Raw genomic sequence first — 17,149 nt, 5'->3', positions numbered from 1 at the left:
GTACGAAAAACCCACAGCAAACATCATTCTCAATGGTGAAAAACTGAAAGCATTTCCTCTAAGATCAGGAACAAGACAAGAATGTCCACTCTTACCACTATTATTTAACATAGTTTTGGAAGTCCTTGCCATTGCAGAGAAGAAAATGATATAAAAGGAATACAAATTGGAAAAGAAGAAGTGAAGCTGTCACTGTTTGCAGATGACATGATAGTATACATAGAGAATCCTAAAGATGCCACCAGAAAACTACTAGAGCTAATCAATGAATTTGGTACAGTTACAGGGTACATAATTAACGCACAGAAATCTCTTTCATTCCTATACACTAAAAACGAAATATCAGAAAGAGAAATTATGGAAAAAATCCCATTCACCACTGCAACAAAAATGATAAAAACCTAGGAATAAACCTACATAATGAGGTAAAGAACTGTACTCAGAAAACTATAAGACACTGATGAAAGAAATCAAAGGTGACACAGATGGAAAGATATACCATGTTCTTGGATTGGAAGAATCAATATTGTGAAAATGACTATGCTACCCAAAGCAATCTACAGATTTAATGCAATCTCTATCAAATTACCTGTGTCATTTTTTACAGAACTAGAACAAAAAACTCTTAAAATTTATAAGGAGACAGAAAAGACCCTGAATAGCCAAAGTAGTCTTGAGGTAAAAAAAAACAGAGCTTGGAACCAGATTCCCTGACTTCAGACTATATTACAAAGCTATAGTAATGTAGACAATATGGTACTGGTACAAAAACAGAAATATAGATCAATGGAATAGGATAGAAAGCTGAGAGATAAACCCACGCACGTTTGGTCAACTAATCTATGACAAAGGAGGCAAGGATATACAGTGGAGAAAAGACAGCCTCTTCAATAAGTGGTGCTGGGAGAAATGGACAGCTACATGTAAAGGAATGAAATTAGAATACTCCGTAACACCATACACAAAAATAAACTCAAAATGGATTAAAGACCTAAATGTAAGACCGGACACTATAAAACTCCTAGAGGAAAACATAGGAAAAACACTCTTTAACATAAATCACAGCAAGATCTTTTTTGATCACCTCCTAGAATAATAGAAATTAAAACAAAAATAAACGAATAGGACCTAGTGAAACTGAAAAGCTTTTGCAAAGTAAAGGAAACTACAAACAAGATGAAAAGGCAACCCTCAGAATGTGAGAAAATATTTGCAAACGAATCAATGGACCAAGGATTAATCTGCAAAATATATAAACAGCACATGCAGCTCAATATTAAAAAAAAAACAAAGAGCCCAATCAAAAAATGGACAGAAGACCTAAATAAACATTTCTCCAAAGAAGACATACAGATGGCCAAGAAGCACATGAAAAGTTGCTCAACATCACTAATTATTACAGAAATGCAAATCAAAACTACAATGAGGTATCACCTCACAGCAATTAAAATGGGCATCATCAGAAAATCTACAAACAAATGCTGGAGAGGGTGTGGAGAAAAGGGAACACTTTTGCACTGTTGGTGGGAATGTAAATTGATACAGCCACTATGGAGAACAGTATGGAGGTTCCTTAAAAAACTAAAAATAGAATTGCCATATGACCCAGCAGTCCCACTACTTGGCATATACCCAGAGAAAACCATAATTCAACAAGACATATGCACCCCAATGTTCATTGCATCACTATTTACAATAGCCAGGTCATGGAGGCAACTTACATGCCCATCGACAGACGAATGGATAAAGAAGAGGTGGTACATATATACAATTGAATATTACTCAGCCATAAAAAGGAAGGAAATTGGGTCATTTGTAGAGACATGTATGGATCTAGAGAGTGTCATACAGAGTGAAGTAAGTCAGAAAGAGAAAAACAAATATCGTATATTAACACATATATGTGGAACATAGAAAAATGGTACAGATGAACTGGTTTGCAGGGCAGAAATTGAGACACAGATGTAGAGAACAAACATATGGACACCAAGGGGGGAAAGCGGTGGGGATTGTGTGTGTGTGATGAATTGGGTGATTGGGATTGACATGTATACATTGATGCGTATAAAATTGATGACTAATAAGAATCTGCTGTATAAAAAATAAAATAAAATTCAAAAATTCACACAATAAAACATAGATCTTATCCTTTCACTTAACGCTCTTAAACATTTTGAAATATTCTGATGGCATGTAAAATAAAATCCAGTTTCTTTATCATAAAAAAAAAATTGTGGCAATATGCACATGGAGAATTGCCAACCCAGGAAGCTCACCTGAACTTGAGGTTCACAGTTTTACTGGTGTTTCATCATAAAGGCATGTTTGATTGTATTATTGGCCAAGTGGTGAAACTCAATCTTCAGGCTCCTCTCCTTCCTGGAGATCAGGATGATATCACTTGGTTCAAAGTCCCAACCCTTTAATCACATGGTTAGCCTTTCTGGTGAGGATACTTCTTTCCCTAAAATTATCAGTGTGAGCAGCCTCACCCTGAGTCATGGCATTAGCAAAAGCCATCGTGTGCACAACATGAGTCACCTTGTTAGCATAAAGTATCAGGTACACTGAAAAATTCCAAAGACTTAGGGGTTATCTCACAAGGAAATGTGGACAAAGGCCAATCAAATTCATTATTATACAGTCCCTCACCACTGCTCCTTCACACACACACACACACACACACACACACACACACACACACACACACACAAAATAATATATACTCATTTCCTATCATCCCCACTCTCCACTTTATTATTATTTCTAGCAGCTATTACTGTTTAACATACTATACATTTTCCTTTATTTTCATCTTTATCATCTATCTTTCTCATAGAATGAAAACTGTAAGAGGCAGGAATTTCTGTCTTTTTTGTTTTTGTTGAATCTTCAGTGATTCAAACAAGCCTGACATAATGAAACAGGCGGGAAGGGGGCAGGGCACAACTTTAAAAGAATGACATAGCCTGAGGATACAACATAAACTGATTAGAACCAAATAGGTCCTAGATGGCAGACTTCCACTAGACCTTGAGCCTCAGTATACTCATTGTAACACATCAGCATGCTAAATGACACACCCACAGGTGCCATGACAGTTCCAAGGGTGACCATAAAGGTCAAAAAGTGGGTGGTGGGCCAATTTCTGGAAATTCCTACACCTTCCCCAAAATAGCTGGAATACTCCTCCCACTCATTAGCCTATGAAATTAGCCAGCCCTATAAAAACTGACAACCCCATACCCTGGTGCCTCTCGCCTTCTGAGATTGCCCACACTCCATCTGTGGAGTGTATTTCTCTCTAAATAAATCCACGTCTTACCTATCACTTTGTCTCTCACTGAATACTTTCTGTGATGAGACATCAAGAACCTGAGCTTCACTAAGTCCTGCGACCAGGTGTGTGATCTCAGTTAAAAGAATGTGGGTTCAATTCCCAATCTGAGTTGCACAGTTTCAATGCTATACTCTCAGTTAATATTTGTTTAATGAAAGAATGGATTTAATCTCTAAATTCAGATTCTCTTATAACCCCTCTATTCTTTAAGTTAAAGTACTGTTTGTGGACACATAGTTTTTGAAGGCAAAATCCCATTGTGTCCCCCTTTGCCCGGCAAAGTAATAAAACTATCCTTTTCTACCTCACACCCCCCCAAAAAAATACAGTTTTATTTAAGCATGACATGACATGGAATATAAATCCACAAATATGTGCATATTTAAGAAATTATCCATTATATACTGTATCTCTTTAGCACTCTTATGATTGTGGAATATTTCAGGTGGCCTTTCAATTTACAACTACTAATCATGGCTTCATTTTACTAGACTGTAAAGCACTCTAAAATATATTCACTTTAAAATCACTCTATATCTTAGTTAGAAATAACTGTCTCTGGCTCCCTGCTGGTTGTTTGGCCTGGGGCAACCCGGCACTGGAGCCTACGCAGGCTCTTTGGTGGGGCTGATGGCAGACTCTGGCGGGCTTACACCAGGGAGTGCTTCCCAAAGCTTCTGCTGCCAGTGTCCTTGTCCTCACAGTGGGACATAGCCACCCCTCGCCTCTGCAGAAGACCCTCCAACACTAGCAGGAATCTGCTAAGGCAGATACGTGGACACTGAGGTGTCTGGCAGAGGCCCCCAGGCTGTGTGGAAGGGGGCATGGGCCTGATGCTCCCCTCTGAAACCTGTTCCAGTGGCCAGGATCACAGAACAGAAGCTCTGAAGGGGACCCCTAACAGCTACTGCAATCACAAGGCACCTCCCTGTCACCCCTGAGCCCCCCCAGGACACAGGGTCGTCCTGTGTGTGCGTTCCCACTTAAGGTCTACGTTTCTGACAGATGATGACACTGAAGAAGAAGAGATTTGCTTTGGTTAAATGTGACTCGAGTTGCAAGGAAAAACCCACGATCCATAAACTCAGTGAATCACTGGCCACCCTGCCCTGAAGCTGGGGATCAAGAATCTTACTAAAGTTAGATGTAGTCACACATCCTAAAAACTAGTTGCAGGGCTTCCCTGGTGGTGCAGTGGTTGAGAGTCCGCCTGCCAATGCAGGGGACACGGGTTCGTGCCCCGGTCCGGGAAGATCCCACATACCGCGGAACGGCTGGGCCCGTGAGCCATGGCCTCTGAGCCTGCGTGTCCGGAGCCTGTGCTCCGCAACGGGAGAGGCCACAACAGTGAGAGGCTCGCGTACCGCAAAAAAAAGAAAAAAAAAAACTAGTTGCAGAGATTGATAACTGAACCAATACAGAAAGGAATACAGTAAGGACACCCAGAATTCCTGAAGCCACTCAAGGACCCTGGACACACTGAGAGTGACCAAGTGGGAAGAGGGGAAGGCCTGGATCCTGGGTAACAAATGCTTGTAAGTCACTGATCCGACCAAACTGGGAATTGTCCTCCTTTTGTCCTTTTAGTGTCAGGAAAAAAAAAAAACTTTATTTTTAAGCTACTCTTTGTTGAGGTTTTTGTTTGCAGAAGCCCAAGCAACCAAATGCTACAGTTCTCATGGCCCTGCTCCTTACCAGACAGCCCAGGATGCCTGTTTAAAGGAAATCAGGGAAGAAAAGAGGATTAAGTGGAACTTACTGACAGCTCTGGACTAAAGGAGCCTCCAAAATAACAGGACAAGTGAATACATAGTCAAAATAGCTGAAAATGCCCACCTAGAAGAGGTGGTTCACCTGCTCCCACGGAACACACACAGCGCCAGGCCCCATCTCAGGGTCCAGACGAGGAAACCGAGGCACATGAAATGAAGTTCCTTATCTGACGTCACAGCAGAGCTTGCCTGCACTGCCTAAGTGTCAGGGTACGTTACCAGGATACACCAACGTAAGGACACAGTGTTTGCTTCCCCAGGACTTCCTAGAAATTATAGCAGGACAGGAGATGTCACCTCATGGGATGGGAAACAAGAGCCGGACAGGCTTCCCAGAGGCGGCATGTGATTTGGAGCTGGGAAACAGACACAGGTGTCTAACAGAGGAGATCAAAACCACTTTAATCATTCATAAAGCCGACTGGACACCTGGGCCTTAGACCTGCGGTGCGGCAATCGGCCCCAGGGAAACCCTTAGCTCTGGAGGACACATCTCAAAGTAGAAGAAGGTAGACCCAAAGGCAACTGTTTGGAAACACAAAATATAGTTAGAAGTTTCACCTTCTAAAAATGTCAGTGCTGGGCTTCCCTAGGGGCCCAGTGGTTAAGAATCCGCCTGCCAATGAAGGGGACACGGGTTCAAGCCCTGGTCCAGGAAGATCCCACATGCCACAGAGCAACTAAGCCCGTGCACCAAAACTACTGAGCCTGTGCTCTAGAGCCCATGAGCCACAACTACTGAGCCCACGTGCCACAATTACTGAAGCCTGCCAGCCTAGAGCCCATGCTCTGCAACAAGAGAAGCTGCCGCAATGAGAAGCCCACGCACCGCAACAAAGAGTAACCCCCAGTCGCCGTAACTAAAGAAAGCCCGTGCGCAGCAACGAAGACCCAATGCAGCCATAAATAAATAAATAAATAAAATTGTCAATGCCTACGCTTGACCACCTTAGAGGGACTGAATAGATGACAGGTGAAGTGAGCTGCCTGTCAGAAAGAAAGAACAAATGATGTCTGTGGTCCTGGGAAATTTTTAAAAAGCTAAAGAAACAAATGGAACACACCTTTAATAATTCTGATATTTGCTTAAATCTCATAAAAATAAAGACAAGTTCTTCAAATGAGAAAAAAAAAAAGAGAAATAACTGTCCCTGAATTCTTAAAGGGAATCTTAAGTCCTGTGTTAGGATTGGGTAGGCAATATTGGAATTTGTAATTCAAAGAAAACTTGATTCATGAAGTTGAGTGCATCCTACTTCTTCATACCTGGCATCCTGAGTAAATTAATGTCTTTTTAAAGAATTTCTTCATAAAATGAATTATCAAATCTGTGCTCAAATACCAATGACAAGCAGGTAATTTCCTATAATACAGTTTGAAAGATACTCTGCTTTTTTAGTTAAATAAGCCATGTCTTAAAATTTTTCTATCCTACATCAGAGGAAAAGTGAGATGGATGACTGTTAGACCACTTTTGTATACCACAAATTGGGAAAAGAACCTGGTAACAAAAAGAGAAGAGATTTCTTTATCTCATGGAAAGTGTTAAGTATTGTCACTTTGAAGTCTTTATTTTATAACCAGAATAGAAAATATTTTTGAAAAATAATAAACTCAAGATGTTTAAATTTATCTTATAATTTTGGAATTAAAATTATATAGTGTTTCAGAATTCTGTATCTGGGAATTATACTGTATTTCACAAAGTGTTTAATTGATACAAATAGGAAGAGAATTATGTCTCTGGTTAAGTTTTAGAGTCTTTGGAGGTTTCTGCAATTATAGAGTAAAACGCTTCATCACTTCAAGAGCTATTTCAATCACTTTTTGAAAACTATATCTGCATCCATAGGCAAAGGAATTTTATTATCTCTGAATTACAATTTGGAATCTCATGAGTTATTTCATAGGACAAAGTTTGTTAAATGAACACTGGCAGTGCCATTAGTGTTTCGCTCTTGAACTCAAGTACAAGTCAGCTCTATTTAAGTCACCATTTGCAGAAGCCAGAAATAAATGTGCAGTTAAAATGGTGCCATAAGTTAATTAGAATGGAATTAGAAGGAAAGTGGGCAATTTAGGAACATAAGGATTGCTGTACCGAATCAGACCAATGGTTCTCCTGGTTTAATATCCAGCCTCCAGCAGCTGTACTTGTTCATTTCTAAAGCTTTAACAGAAAAGAAAAAGACTACATAATTCACCTAGACAAGTGTGCCATCTGTGATCTAGAGAAATTTTCTTCCTGACCTCTTTCAAATAATACCCTAAAGCAAGCGGTTTCAATCCTGTTATGATATTGGCTTAGCTTGAATAGCTCTGGTTATTAATAATTCTTATTAAATCATCCAACTCCTACATAAAATCAACTAGTTCATCAAGAAGCTGTTTATCTCTACAGCCCCTGAATCATGGTTGAATATTTGTGCATCTGTGATAAATTAGGAATTTATGGTACTTATTCAACACAAGTTCTTGTTGGCAAAATCTGCCTCTAGTTAACCAAGCTGGATGAATGCCTGCTTCGCTTTCCAAATTCTAGGGGTTCACAGGCTTTCGGCCAAAAAAAAAAAAAAAGTGTAACTGCTATCACTACTCCCAACTTCCTATCCATTAATAATATACAGAAGGTATTTGAATGATGAAGAATTCTGTGTGCTAAACTTTTAGAAAAGTTCAACTGGAGTTTTTCTTATATGACTTTGCTTAAGTTAGACAAATCTAAGAGAAAGGAATGAATTACTTATCCCTATCACTTTAGTCTTCCTTTTATGATACAAGTATCTGTGACTAGTTTCTAGGTTTCTTGATTATTCTAGATACCACCTCCGGGTCAACATTTCTAAAATGTTATGTACACAATAAACCATCTAGCAAAGAATCCCTCAAGAATTGTAAATGCCTACAAGCTAAAGTCTAAACCATTTTCCTAGGCTGTCAGATCTTACTGCTATAACACTTATATCCTAAAGCTATAATTCTAAAAGGATCTCCTCTATCTTAGAATCCAAGAAAACTAGTTTTTTCATTGCTATTTGAACTAAGAGAACACTTATTATTTATACTATGTTAATTCTGTTCCCTTTCTCTAGCACTCCAAACTTCTCTTTCTGGTTCAATTCCTTATTTTTTCTCCTTACTTCAGCTAAAATCGCATTCCTTTAGGTAATTCCCTCTTCTGACAATTTTTGTCCCTTTGTTTATGCTTGATTTAGTCTACCATATATTGTTGGTTCTTTGTTTTCATGGATGTCCTTGATTGTAAATTCCCTGAGGGAAACTATGTTTTCCATATTTATTTGTGTTTCTAGAGCCCAGGCAGGGTCTGACTCATAATAATAGCATACAAATATATTAAAGAAAAATCTTTAGAATCACCAGTGACTATCTAGACAAAGTCACTTCCAGAATGTTTACTCTTTGAGTTTCTGTTTGTGTGACCTAGGCAATAATATATTATTGAGTCCTACAAGGTACAAAAGAACCAAAAATCATAAATTTCTGAAAAATAGAGCCAAGTGTTACTGATTTAAAAATCACAAAGATATGGGAAACATCAGCACAAAAAAGAGAATCTGAAGGTTCTAGACTCCTGATGTTAGAAAATGAAGGAATTCCAAGCACAAGTAATAGCTAGGCAAAGACAGGAGGTAAAATAGAGGGAATCACTAAGGAACTGTCCCTAATTCCTGTTGGTTGGCCCATGAAGAGAATACCTGAAAGTAATTTTGGAAATGTGGGTGGCAGCATGTTCACTAACCTTTATTGAACTAACTCACTGGGGAATTATTGAAAGATTTTTAATCAGTGAACACTTACATCTGTAAGAATGTAAGATCAACTTAAAAATGAGACTGAGGGCAGTTCCCTAGGGTAACGTGGTTATTACATACTAAGGAAATGTGTAATCAGTCCCAAATTTAAACACATGTTTAAGTGTGAAGAAAATATAAGCATTCTAGAATAGAATATATTTTTCTCCCTGTATGTTAAGCAGAAATGTGTGTAATAAGTTCTTCTTTAAATTTTAATTCCTACAATTTTAACTAACATAGTGCTTCAAGGTGCTGAAAATATTCAACCCAGTTCATTTATGCTTGACATCATCAAACAAATCCACAATTTTTCTTTTTCCACAATTTTCCTGACTTTTTAAAAGCTCTTATTGTTTTTTGAGAACAATATATATATATATATTTTTAATCTATCATTGATTTCAATAGAACTATAATGTCTCTCTTTAATTTTTTAGAAATCCAAATGGGACCCAAAACAATAGTACAAGATGGCCTGTCTTCAAAAGCAATGAACAAAAATATTTAACCTTGAATACAGAGTCACCAAGAGTATACACTAAACTACGTGCTCAACAGTGCCGATTCTGGACACTATTTTTTCCCAAAGTCTTGGAAATGACAGGTGTGTGTTGTTTTTTGTTTTGTTTTGTTTTGTTTTAGTATTTGGTTAAATAATTGGTTATGGATTATATAAAAGGGGGAAAAGGTAGACTATTCATGGCACAGTGATAATGTTCATCTGTGACTTTACAATTAATTGATTCCAATGTGTACATTATTTTAACAACCTTCTTCCATCAAGTTTAGATATGTTTTGAGGGCTTACTATATAAGCAGCACCTTAGCAGTTAAATAAAGAAAGCAAAACTAGGAATTTTTCCCTAGAGGAACAGGAAACCTAGCAGTGGAACTAAAATAGGGCACTCTTGCTATTCAGCCAATTTTTGTGGAATTAACTAATGGATAAATGAAAAAATAAATATATAAAATAAATAATGTATAATTGTTTATTTTATATATTTATACTGAAAAAGAGGCAAAACAAATTTAGTGATACAGATGTAGAGAACAAACGTATGGGGGAAAGTGACGGGGGTGGTGGTGGTGGTGGGATGAATTGGGAGGCTGGGATTGACATATATACACTAATATGTATGGAATAGATAACTCATAAGAAAAAAAATAGTGATAAATAGTAAAACCCTTGATTTCTAAGGGGGAAAAAATATCTAAAATTTACATATCTAAAAACACAATCCAAATATTTCTAAATATTCTAAGCTTGGAGATATTTAAGACCACCTACATATATTACATAATACAATAAAAAAGTAGTAATTTAGTTAACTACTCTTCAGGAAGTGATTACTTAGATTTGTATAAGGAAATACTAGGAAAATTGTTCAGATTATCCTACTATTTCAGAATTCATTGGTAAGAAGATATTTGGCTAAACTTGAATGACCAACATGAATGATCACATTTTCTGTGAGAAAAATGACATACATATACAATTCACTGCCTGTTTTTTTTTTTTTTAAATGTCAGCTATTTATAACTGATGTGGCTCCTCAGGTCTATTTTCCATATTTTTCAAATAAAAGTAATTGACTTTCAATCACCAGACACATCGCTAACTAGTTCCTTTATACTTTACCATTCTGTTCATCAGAACATTCCGCAATTTTCAGGCTACATACTAGATATCACAATACAGTAGATGTTTTTAATTTCTTCTTTAGAGCCATTAGGAGTTACTTTCAGGCAAATATGGACATCTCAGAGTTGTATTTGATTGTTTAATATGCCTTTTGATTCTCAGATCTTACTCACCAAAATTATAATTATGGACTCATCTGTTTGGGAAACATTATTGATAGACCAGTTCTCTGTGCATCACTAAATGCTGGGTGGCACAATATATATCAGAGATGGGCTCCTGCATCCCTTGGCAGAACTACAGTGCTGCCCTTGTGTCCTCTGGGTGTGAATAGCAATGAGGTAACACATTTAATCTGCCAAGAGACCAGAAGAGGTACCATTTAACAAATCACAGACTACATATTCTCAATTGTTACTTAAAATATTTTTAAATGAGAGGGTCATAATTTGAAGGGAAATAAGGTGGGGTAGGGGCAAATTTTAAATGACTAATTTATTATAAACCAAACTGAGTCATTCTGGTTCAAGCTAATGTGGTCTACTGTGATGTATTTGTTGGTAAAATAAAATTTCAATCTCAGTAATTTTTGAAAATGTACTTCAAAATCTCTATCTCTAAATACTCAACTACTATAAAGCAGGTTGAATAAACAAACTCCTAAATTTTTAGCTAGATGCTGCTCCATCCTACACAAGGCTGAACAACTTTCTAGTGTAAGCAACACTGAGCTGTATGGAAATACCATACCTTGCTCTGGGATATTTCCAGTGTGTCTTGAAAACATAACTTTATATTTTAGCAGTATTTTTTTCAGATAATTCCCCCAAAGGAGTTATATGAAATATATTTAATAAAATTTAAAGTAAATGCATGATATAATTGTTATAACATCAACAATGTATTCATTAATAATAAAAATGTTTACATTTAAACAAACAGAACCACTTTGAAATGCCATGTTTTTAGGTTTTATAAACATAAAGGGACTAAAAGATTAAGAAAATATGTTCTTACCATACCTTATAGTTTTCAAGTCACAAAACTTCAAACATTTAAATTTTCAATGTTCTGAAAATTGGAGTTATTCAGATGACCTGGGCTGAAGTTTTTATGGAAATATTACTTTTTAAAAAAAAGATAACTTTACAAGTAAAGGAAAATTTCAAAAAATAACTAGTGACTGGATTTCTTAAAAGGAGAAATGTGGTAAACATTAGAAATGTTTACCACACGATGGAAGCCCAATAGACTTTATAAGTACCATTTGAGCAGTTGTTTACAACTGAGCAATAAATATTCTCAAATAAAATGATCCTTAAGACTTGTTTAAACACACAAATTCTAGCACTTAACTTTCAGACTATACTTCAGCACACAGCTAGGCTGTTATTGCATACACCTGCAAGAAATAATATACAATATTTGTTTCAACTGTTATCAAATTCAGATTTTTCACTAAGAATATAACTCCACAATATCTCATAATCATTTGAAAAAAGAAAAGGAAGTAGAGAAATGAGGCATTCAATGTCAATAAAATATCAATATTTTTCATTAAAATTGAGAAAGTAAATTTATTTAAAGGGAAAAATATTTAACCTTCACATCTTCCCAGTAAAAAAAAGTATCAGATCCAGTGGTTCCTCCTTTGACCTTTGAATACATCATGAATCAAAGCATTGAATAAATCATGAACCAAAGTGTTCTTTAGTTGTTGCTTGCTACAACTAAAGAAGACCACATATAAATTTAAGAGCTGAGATACCACTTGGATTGGTCACTTTGGAACCTCATTTTGCTAATCATTTAGCAAGAATGGCAAACAAAAAAGAGATAGTGCAAAGGTGGTTCGAAGAAAAAAAATCAAGCTAGTTTTGCTGATTTCATATTTGAGTTTTCCATTCTTTGTTAAAAGCAAAACAAAATGAACAAATAAACAAAGGCTTTGGGTAACTTGATAATCAAATTAAATGATCTATTTGTTTCACTGTAAAAGTACATGAAGTCTTCAGAAAGCCCAGCCTGAGTTTATCGTAGTTCATTCTACTGTCTCACCATACACCAAAAATTATAAAAGGACAACTAGTAAGTTTGTGATCTACTCCATAAAGAATTATGAAATCCTTTGCAATTTTAATAACTAGTTGACAAACAGGAAAATAAGCAAGTAAAGAAGACAGAAGATATTTTTAGTGAACTCTCAAAGTACAGGAAATATGTTATTTTTTAATCAAAATGTTCAGCACCATTAAATATCAATGTAATGTCATCTAACTTCATCTCCAATAACTATTTGGGGTTGACTCACCTCTCTTATGTTCTGTCCTAACTCCTCAGACTTGGCTAAATAGACTCAGCTCTGGTGAAATATTGCTCACCCTTTTTTAATTGACAAGACAAAAAAACAGTTTCATTACTATCCCTCTTTCTGTAGGGAAGAGAGCCTGATTTTCCCCCAAATGAGACACAATGTGGGCAAAATGAAGGTCACCAAAGTCCTGAAAAAGTTGTGTCAATATGTTCATGAACTACTGGTATTGATCTAGCTATACACTGATTCAATAAAGAGCAAAGTTAGGAATAAATTTTTATAACAAGGGCAGTAAATTCATTTCCAGAGCTCCCCGTAGATGCATATAACTTGATTTCACAATGTAAGCACCATCTCATTTATCCCTCACGGCAACATTGCAAAATAGGGACTACTAACTCCATTTACATTTGGAAAACTAATTTGAAAAGTTAAGAATTTTTTTTATGTCACTAATACCATAATCGATCAAGCTGGAATTTCAACCTATGTCACTCCAAAGCCTATACTGATATTCTTTTCTTTATTTCACACTGCAGCACCCTGTTAACTACAAAACAAATAGATCTACATCTCACCGATGATGATAAATCTATAGCCACTTAAGTAGTGTTCCAATTTTGGAGGAAGAAAAGAAGGAGGGGGAGGAGAAAAACTTCTAATTTTGGTTTTGACTTATGACAAAGACTCAGGTTTCTTATTGTCTTTTTATTATGGTATATTCAGTTCCTTTGGATACTGTTAGAAAATAATTAAATGTTTTGAACTTTATTGTCTCAATAATGTCCAGTACTTCTAAAGTAAAAATGTACTCAGGTTTACAGAGCATTTGTGCACTAAAAAGTAAACTATTTTAATAACTAAATTGTATAGATATTTGATTATGACACATAAGGAAATAAATTTATATTTATATGAATCAATGGATTTGGTATCATTCCATGAAGAGGAAATGAAAATCAGATATAAGACCTTTTCTCTAAATATTAAAATTCATGATCTAAATGCTAAATTACCAGTCATTTATTTGTTATATTAAAAATTTTGTTTTTTCAGAATTTTAGAGTCCTTATTTTGTGTAAATAACATTTAAAACAGCATTTAATTATCATAAAAAAGAACATAAAAGTGGATAATTTGGTATGATATTTAACATCTTTCTTCCACATTTAATGGTTTTGACTCTTCAGAAAAATTCTTTTATTCACAAAAAATTATAGCCATTGACTTTTAAAAGGCATTTTACATAAAAATAGGACATTTTTGTATAAATTCTTAAATATTTATCCAATGTCCAAGCATTGTGAACATTTGAGACCTAAATATATCTTAAATTACAGGGGATCTCTTAATGGCTGTACAAATGTTTTAAATATTTTGATTTTCATATAAACTAAAAACAAATCACTGAATGTGCTCCATTGTGATAACATGAGTGAAGGCACTTTTTCATATACATTATAATGTAGTATGAGATCACATGAACTTTCTTCTCCAAATTAACATCCTACAAATTTATAATTTTAGAAAATTCCTAACTGAAAAGTATACATTAAAAAATTGTCAGTTCCCGGGCTTCCCCGGTGGCGCAGTGGTTGAGAATTTGCCTGCTAATGCAGGGGACACAGGTTCGAGCCCTGGTCTGGGAGGTTCCCACATGCCACGGAGCAACAAGGCCCGTGAGCCACAACTACTGAGCCTGCGCGTCTGGAGCCTGTGCTCCGCAACAAGAGAGGCCGCAATAGTGAGAGACCTGCACACCACGATGAAGAGTGGCCCCTGCTTGCCACAACTAGACAAAGCCCTCGCACAGAAACGAAGACACAACACAGCAAAAATAAATAAATTAATTAATAAACTACTACCCCCAACATCTTCTTAAAAAAAAAAAAATTGTCAGTTCTTATTTTCACAATAGTTGAAATCACTTAAAATTTTATTTTTAATTCAATGACTATAGCTCAGCATCCTAAAAGTTTAAAAAGTAAAAGAACTACAAATGTATAAAATACCTATAGATTTAAATAAACTATCTTCTAGCTTTATTATATCTATTTATATTAGGAACATAAATATACGGTTTTAAAAGTTTGTAATTTAAGATTTTCTGTTGTTCACAGACTTTATTCTTTAATATAATACACTTTCAAATAAATCAAGATTTCAAGGTTTTTGTAGTACATAAACCCTTTTCGATTCATTGTCTCACATTATTTCTGGTATAAACACTCCTCTCCCCTGACACATACATATACTTTGCAAATTGCTGGAGATTTTCTTAATCATCCTTCTAATTTGCAAAGCAATTAATAAACTTCTATCATATAGTACAATAGTTTCAATAAGTTGCTTTCAATGACCAGGCATTGTTTGGAGTTAAAATATATTGATATATGATGAGCGTAGAATCTATACAGAATGCCGATTACAAAGTTCTCCTTATGCATTAATAAATATTCATATATAAACATTTAAATCAGAAATAATACTCCACTATATAATTATATATGTAAATGAGATGCATTAAATGAGATTTTTGCTATGCCTAGGAGAGTGAAGAGAAGAATAATATTTATGCATCTTCTCAGAAACTAAAGCAAATATATGTAATGTAACATAATTTGACATAATACATGAACGGATTTTTTTGCATTTATGTTATATATATTTTGTACCTATATATTATTTGCATTTTCATATAATATATAAAAATTCAATTAAAATCTTTTCAGGTAGTGAGAGAAGTTGATAATAAATAATGAATAAAACATCGCTGTAGGGTTTCCCTGGTGGCGCAGTGGTTGAGAGTCCGCCTGCCGATGCAGGGGAGGCGGGTTCGTGCCCCGGTCCGGGAAGATCCCACATGCCGCGGAGCGGCTGGGCCCGTGAGCCATGGCCGCTGAGCCTGCGCGTCCGGAGCCTGTGCTCCGCAATGGGAGAGGCCGCAGCAGTGAGAGGCCCGCAGACCGCAAAAAAACAAAAACAAAAAATAAACATCGCTGTACAGTGTACTTGGAGAAAACGGCATCTGCAATCAAAATTATTTTTCAATGAACGTAAACAGAGATTAAAATTTAGATTAATACAACTCATTCCATGTTTTACAGGAAATATTGATGAAGCAGAACGAGAATGGAAAGCAGGATTCCATCGGTGGAACAATTACATGATGGACTGGAAAAATCAATTTAATGACTACACTAGCAAGAAAGAAAGCTGTGCAGGTCTCTAATTAATAGATTTACCCTTTATAGAACATTCTTCTTCCTGTAGATCAAGGCAAAAATATCTGTGGCTCTCTTACACACCTGGTAAGAAAGCTACTATATAGCTGAAACAAAAATGCCAGAAGGATAATATCGATTTCTCACATCTTTCACTTATTATTGTACCTAACATTTCAAAACCTAAATGGCTAGAACAAGTTTAATTAAATTTCACATTATAAAGTTTCACAATTAATTATATGCATATTAAAACAATTTGCAGCTTCAAACTCTCTTTCCTGAATAACTTTAAGATTTTTTTTTTCCCTAATAAGTATCTGTGTTCTTTTTCCAGTCTCAACTTTATTTTTATTACCACTCATAAAAGGTATCTTTTAAAAATGGATAAGGTCTTGAAACATTAGATACTATAATTTACAATATTTCTTCCTTTAATTAATTTATGCATTTAATGTTAATATGATATATTAAAACAAACTGAAAATAATTGGCTGCTTTGATTTTTTTTATATAAAGGCAAGAGAATTTATATATTTAAGAGAATCTTAAAATAACAGACTTGGCCACTTGGAAACACCTTATGATAGAAACAAAATGTTACTACCAAGAGACAAAATGTAAAAGAATATAATTATTTATATTTTGTATTTTTAAAAATATGTATGCTTGGAGTCCTCAAATTATATTCCTCATTCTTTCAACTCTTTTTTTCCTCACCTCCCCACTCCCCAACTCTCCTCAAACATGCCCACATGTAAATTACTCTTCCGGTAACTCAAAAATTAAAAAATGTGGATGAGCAGAAGTCTAAATGAACAATTTCAGAAGTCATGTACCATCTGGAATAAGGGAACCCTTGGCTGGACCCAGGAATGTCAGGATTTTAGTAGAGAAGTTGTTCAATTCCAAAAAAGAAATGATTACACTTTCTGCAGACCAACTATATTGTTTTAATAATTTAAAAAATTACAAAGTTACATTTACTAACTTGAATGGCAAGAGAACACATCCCATGAATAAATTCACTGTCTTTCACTAA

At 35.5% G+C, this 17,149-nt stretch overlaps 1 protein-coding gene across 1 annotated transcript in view; it reads left to right on the top strand.

Annotated features, from left to right (window-relative positions):
• The window catches only part of BCHE (butyrylcholinesterase), an 88,506-nt gene extending 72,139 nt beyond the window's left edge, over nucleotides 1-16,367 (top strand). Inside the window, exons 3-4 of the mRNA XM_060149216.1 lie at nucleotides 9,365-9,531; nucleotides 15,991-16,367. Coding sequence (XP_060005199.1) covers nucleotides 9,365-9,531; nucleotides 15,991-16,115 — 292 coding nt within the window. The 3' untranslated portion in view covers nucleotides 16,116-16,367. The remainder of the gene's footprint in view (nucleotides 1-9,364; nucleotides 9,532-15,990) is intronic.
• Nucleotides 16,368-17,149: the final 782 nt, after the last annotated feature.

Source organism: Lagenorhynchus albirostris, chromosome 5 (assembly GCF_949774975.1).
Source record: "Lagenorhynchus albirostris chromosome 5, mLagAlb1.1, whole genome shotgun sequence".
In the NCBI taxonomy this organism is placed as follows: domain Eukaryota; kingdom Metazoa; phylum Chordata; class Mammalia; order Artiodactyla; family Delphinidae; genus Lagenorhynchus; species Lagenorhynchus albirostris.
Note: the sequence above shows the minus strand (reverse complement) of the source record. Positions and strands in the feature narration are given on the sequence as shown.